At 57.3% G+C, this 6,000-nt stretch overlaps 1 protein-coding gene across 1 annotated transcript in view; it reads right to left on the bottom strand.

Moving 5' to 3' along the window:
- Positions 1 to 698: 698 nt before the first annotated feature.
- The window catches only part of KCNH2 (potassium voltage-gated channel subfamily H member 2), a 30,959-nt gene continuing 25,657 nt past the window's right edge, over positions 699 to 6,000 (bottom strand). Inside the window, 8 exon segments of the mRNA XM_049777450.1 lie at positions 699 to 1,250; positions 2,330 to 2,507; positions 2,687 to 2,873; positions 2,952 to 3,224; positions 3,766 to 3,865; positions 4,084 to 4,277; positions 5,068 to 5,320; positions 5,624 to 5,823. Coding sequence (XP_049633407.1) covers positions 1,101 to 1,250; positions 2,330 to 2,507; positions 2,687 to 2,873; positions 2,952 to 3,224; positions 3,766 to 3,865; positions 4,084 to 4,277; positions 5,068 to 5,320; positions 5,624 to 5,823 — 1,535 coding nt within the window. The 3' untranslated portion in view covers positions 699 to 1,100.

The following is a 6,000-nucleotide window of genomic DNA, read 5'->3' as shown; positions in this document are numbered from 1 at the left end:
TGGCATGGGCAGGTGTACAGGGCACTTGTGTCTATACAGATGTATCAACACACAAACTCACAGAAACCACGTAGGTGAGCAGCTCAGGTGAGAGGTCGCTAAAGCACTAGTCAGCTATAGGTGGGGCGTAGGTTTTCTCACTCCAGGTCTGGGTTAATGGTCTTGGTTTTGGTTTTATTTTTTTGAGGGGTCACACCTGGCAGTGCTCAGGGGTTACTCTGTGCTCAGAAATCACTCCTGGTGATGCTCAGGTATACTGGAGATTGAACTTGGGGTCAGTCATGTGCAAGCCTTCCCATTGTACTGTGGCTCCGGTTTAAGACTGGGTTAAAAGAAATGAGGGAAGGGCAAAGCAGCTGGACCCAGGTAAGTGGAGTACGTGGACAGACTGTGGACAGACACTCACTGTGGACCCAGCTTTAGGATCTAACAGTTCCCCAGCAAAGCTGTGTGACCAGAAGGAACTGGTGCCAGGCTGATACCTCTACAATCATGACCATCCAGGTGGTCTTTGCATCCCAGGATCAGGGTCATGAGGAAGCAGTAACCTGGGGGCATCCTAGAGGTGACCAGCAGCACGGTAAAACCAGAAGAATGGGGGCTACCCTGTGGGCCCATAGCAGACACCCCACTGCCTGCAGCACCCAAACACACTGACATGTGTGACTATGAGCCCAGGAACAGCTGCACAACCAGCATTACTGTAGTCTTGTCAGGATAATGATTTATTATTCATAGTCATCAGCATCTTCAGTAATTATTCATATGATCCTTAATTATTATCCTTAACAATAAGAGCAGTAAATAGCAGAAAAGTCCTTGAGGTGCACTAAGGCCCAGGGCCGGCTGCCTCCGGGCAGTTAGACCAGCTAATGCCCCCTGGGCAGTGAAGGGCCACAGACCCCCAACCACTGCCCGGCCCCACCCCACCCCTTCTGGGAGGCACCAGAGGAGATGGTACCCAGGCCAGGTGGTCAGCGCCGTGCCTTCCTGTTCCTCTCTGTTCCGAAGCCACGGCCTCCTGGGCAGAGCCTCCTGGGCAGGGCCCCAGCCATGTGCTGAGCCCTGGATGAGCCACGCATCCACACCAGGCGATGCCACTAACTGCCGGGATCTGAGCCGTGTCTGTGCAAGGGCTGGGAGGTGAGGGCTCCCAGCTGACCCGGCAGGGAGAGGCGTCTCGTGGGGCCATCTTGGGGGAGCTCTGGGGCCCCAGGGGGGTGCTCTTCACACGCCATGAACTGGGAAACCTGCAGAGAGTGTAGAACTGAGCAGACTGCACCCAGAGAGGGGGAGTAGCTGCAGAGAGTGCGGGAACACAGAGGGCCTTGCAGGGCAGCAGCAGGACACAGGCCCCAAAGGGTGGACAGAGACAGTGTTCAGCAGGCAAGAGACAAACGGGGGCATGTTTGGAGTCTAGGGGGTGTGGGGGGGGCACTGAAAGACACAGTGAAGACCACTGCTGCTTCCTTCCTCTGGAATGTACCCTCCAGCACCCACATACAATAGGGGCCCCCCAGGACAGGCACAGGGACAGATGGGAGGGGTTTGCGGGTGCTGCTGGCTGCTGAGATGCTGTGGGGGTGGCTGAGAAGGGAGACTGGCACATCGCTGACGTGGGCTCTGGTGTGTGCAAACAGGAGCCCTCAGAGGCATATGGGAGGGAGAGCAGATGCCAGAGAAGGGGGGCAGAGCCCAGGCCACCTCTGAGAATTAGAGGATCCTCTTATTAGAGGGGGAGGGGAGGGGACCCAAGCTCCTGCCCCTTTCTTCTGCAGCGAGGTCACCCGCAGTCTCCTTCGCAGCAGAAGAGAGAGGGGTCGCCCAGATGTGCCACCCTGAGAGTCAGCCAGGGGTTAATCAGAAAGACAATTCTAGAGCAGCTGGGGAGGCTGGGGTGGGTATGGAACAGCTGCAGCGAGGACTGAGGGACCAGTCTTGAACACAATGACAGTGTCCCCAAGGCAGGCTGTAGACCACAACATGGGCACCAGGAGCAGGTGACACCCTGAATGGGGCACGGGGTGTGGTTAGCCTGCCGTGTCCAGCATGACCAGTGCTGGGTACTTGGGTAGCTCTAGAGTGGGACAACCCGGGGCAAAAACAGCAGGAAGAAGGGCTGAGTATAGTCCAGTGAGTAGGGTCCTTGTTTTGCATTGAATCCAGATTCAATCTCCCATATTCCCATACAGTGCCCTGCCATCAGCAGAAGTGATTCTTCAGTGCTCAGGGCCTGACACCACACACCTGAACACCACAGGGTGTGGCCCAAAACCAAAAACCAAAACAAACAAAAGAAACTTCAAGAATGGGGGTGCAGCGGCCATACCTGAGAAAGTGAGTCCAGAGTGAGAGTGGGGACGGGGCTGCCGGGCAGCAGAGGGGAGGTGGAGGCAGGGCCAGGGCCCGGGGTGGTCACAGCACTGTAGGCGGGCGGACCCAGTGCCATCTGCCTCTGCAGCAGCTGCAGGACTGTGGCCATGTCTGCACTCAGCCGGCTCTCCAGCCTGGGCAAGAAAAAGAGAGGAAGCTCTGAGGTTGTGGGGTAGACCTGGACCATCCCCCACCAGCCTTCTTCAATCCAAGGGCCTCAGTAGACAGGCTGACAGAAACCCCAGAAATGCGGCACATGCGTCCACACACACTCATTGTCCACCCCTCCCTGGCACAGGGGCAGTAGCCATACCTATTGAGCTGCCGTTGCAGGGCATCCAGCCTGGTCTCCACATCCCCCCATGACCTCCGGCCTGGACTGGCAAGGGGAATGCTGAGCAGGCTGGGGGTAGGTGCAGGGCATCGCGGCAGCTCCTGGTATTGGCGACCACGACTGTCCCCCCAGAAGCTGAATATGTTGGACACTCCTGAAAAGGCCCCTGGAGTAGAAAGGTAGGGTGAAGCCAGGCAGGTGGCGACCCACACCCACCCCACCCCACCCCCGGGCCCCGACATACCTGACAGTGGGTTACAGGTATCTCGGCTCTTCTCACCCTCCTCAGCAAGGGGCTCCCCGCCCAGGGGCTGTCCAGAGGGCCGGGGGCTAGAGAAGGGTACCAGGTGCAGTGGGCTGGCACTGCGGCCGGGGTCCTCATCCTCACTGGTTTCGGGGCTGGAGGGGCCACTGGAAAGGCTCACTCCCCATGGGCCCCCTGGCCGGCCCTGGCCACAGAGCCCTGGCCCTGCCCGGCCTGGGCCCAAAGCTGACATCTCCCCTGGATGTTCTGGGTCTGTGGGAAACAGAGACAAGCCTGAGAGAGGTGAGGAAGGGGAAACGGAGGAGGGAAAAGGGGAAAAGGAGGCTGGTCTGGGGGCCAGAACAGAGTTCCTGGACATCTTAGAAAAGTGGGGCCAAGCTGCAGTCTCTTTGGGAACCCTGAGCCCTCAGCCTCTTCCCTAACCAGCTCAGAACAAGGCCCATCAAGAACCCTGCAAGGGCCCAAGAAGGTCAGGCAGGGCACTGGAGGACACTAAGAGGGCTTCCTGAATTTGAGTGTACCTAAAAGAACAACTGGACTGGGGCAGGGCCAAGAATAAATGTGGAGCCCTGCCCCCTGCCGGGGCTCACCTGGCCTCTTCTGCCTCCTCATCCTTTCTTCTGGAACTCTGCCCTCTTCCTTCACTCCAACCCCTCCTTCTCACCTGGCCACTTCAACTCCTCTATTTCTAGCACCTCCTTGCCTTATGCCCATCTCTCCCCTCACCTAGCCCCGCCTCCTAGCCTAGCCATGCCCTCTCTCTGCCCACCCCTCACCATTGGCATGCACTCACCCTTGTCTGTGCGCCTTCGGAAAGACAGCTTGCGTTTGCGTTGCTGGTTGAAACCGCCCTGGAGATCCGTGCTGCCAGGAGAGCCAGGGATCATGTTGGTCTGCAACCAAGAGTAGCGTCAGGGTCCCTGCATCTCCTATCCCCCCCACGCCCACCCACAGCTCCTGCCTGCCATGGTCAGATCCAACCAATTGGGGTCACAGATAGGACCTATGCAGTAGGTACTCCCTTTCCTCTGCCCCTGTAGCCTGTCCCCAATGGGGCGTCCACACTGCAAGCAGGACAGAGCAGGTTCCATCTGATACATGGACCACTTACGTCTCGCAGGTTGAAAGTAATTTCCAGACTAGACCAGAAGTGGTCGGAGAACTCCGGATACATGTCCAACACCTCCAGTAGATCATCACGATGGATTTTGTGCAGGTCGCAGTAGGTGAGGGCCCGCACGTCACCATTGGACTTGCCAGGCCGTGCATAGAGGTTTAGAGGCTCCCCAAAGATGTCATTCTTCCCTGGAGGTGGCAGAAGGAAGAAAACTCACAGGGGGCACTAGGCAGGACACCTCACTTCAGGACCTAGCGAGCATCCATCTGTCTGCTCAACTCCTAACCAGCCTCCAGCTCATAGACCAAGAAAGAGCCATTGTCCCCAAGGCTTCAAGGAAGGCAGGACATAGGGCAGGTGGGCAGCTGCACCTAGGATACACTTAAGAGTATCCCAACCCTGGGATGGGCCAGCAGATCAGCCTGCTGTTCAAGATCCCTCATAAACAGTGCTCCTTAGGCCATCCATCTCACAGCATTAATGAATGGAGACCAGTGTTTTGTTGACCCCAAGTAATCAGGGAGAGAACACCACAAAACTGCAGATTTTATTGTGTTTGGGGATTGTGAAAAAGGGGCAAATGTATGTGTATGTTTCTACTAAGATGAGAAATAAAAAAGTTAACCCAGCCTCAGGAAGCATCACAGGGCCCAGGGCATCAAAGGCACATGAGTATAGGTGCCCCTGAACAGGCCTGGCAGGGAGCAGGGGTAGAGAAAGAGGACCAAGCCCTGGGTTCTGGAGATAGCCAGGGCTGGGTACAGGGACTACAGGCAACTTCCATAATGAAGCACCCTGGTTTGGTCCAGTTTTAAGGGAGCCAGATTTGCTTGTGGGGAAACTCCAGAAAGAAGCAATATGGAGGGCTCTACATGCAGCAGCTCTGCTGACCCCACGGAGAACCTAAGGTTCCTGGCCCACCACTCTAGACAGTGTCCCCAAGTCAACAGAGGCACTTGGGGGGGGGGGGCCACATACCCAGAATGGCCACAACAACATCACCCCGCAGGATCTCGATGGAGCCCCGGGAGATGAAGTAGAGGGCGGTGAGCAGATCCCCAGCGTGCACCAGCGTGTCCCCTGGAGGCGCATGTGTGGTCTTGAACTTCATGGCGAGGGCCCGCAGGCAGCCCTTGGTGGCTGCCCGGAAGGGCTTGCAGTGCTGCAGCAGTGAGCGATTCAGGTGCAGACAGATGTCAGCCTGTAGGCACTCGGGGAAGCCCTTCAGCACCTGCAAATGTGAAAGGAGCTCAGTGTATCCTCTCCTGGAGGCTCAGCGCACCCCCACTCCAGAGAGGTGGGGGCAGAAGGGAGGAGCCTATGAGGGCCACACCCTCCTTGTGGGATGAAGCATTTTCTGAAGGTGATGAGCAGGCTGGTACCAGGCTCACTGGCCCAGAAGTCCCTTGGTAAGGGCAAGTTCTGCCCCAGGAGCTCTCAGGAAGAATCCCAGGAGGGAGACAAAGGGAAGTGGACTCAATGGAGCCAATTATTTCTGAGGGGAGTCCCCGAAGTCTATGGCCCCGGGACTTACTGCATTCATATCGATGCCATTGGTGTAGGACCAGGCGTGCTGGAAATACTCCTCCAGGCGCTGGCGTAGCGGGTTGGGGATCTGGTGGAAGCGGATAAACTCCCGCACGCGCAACATCTGAGTGTGATAGCGCGCAGTGCCCGAGTAGAGCCGCTGGATGATGGCTGACACGTTGCCGAAGATGCTGGCGTACATAAGGGCTGGGGCAGGGCGAGGGGAGCATCAATGGCAGAGAACTGATCAGAACCCGATCAGCTGCACATGCCATCGCATCCCCGAGTACAGAGGTACAAGACGCGTGAGATGCACCAACACAGGAGCATCAGCACTTCCAACCAAAGGACCTGCCTGGGTAGATGTCCAGGCCCCCTCTCCCA

The sequence above is a fragment of the Suncus etruscus genome, chromosome 1 (assembly GCF_024139225.1).
Source record: "Suncus etruscus isolate mSunEtr1 chromosome 1, mSunEtr1.pri.cur, whole genome shotgun sequence".
In the NCBI taxonomy this organism is placed as follows: Eukaryota; Metazoa; Chordata; class Mammalia; order Eulipotyphla; family Soricidae; genus Suncus; species Suncus etruscus.
The sequence above is the reverse complement of the archived record's forward strand: the minus strand, read 5'-3'. Positions and strand labels throughout refer to the sequence as shown.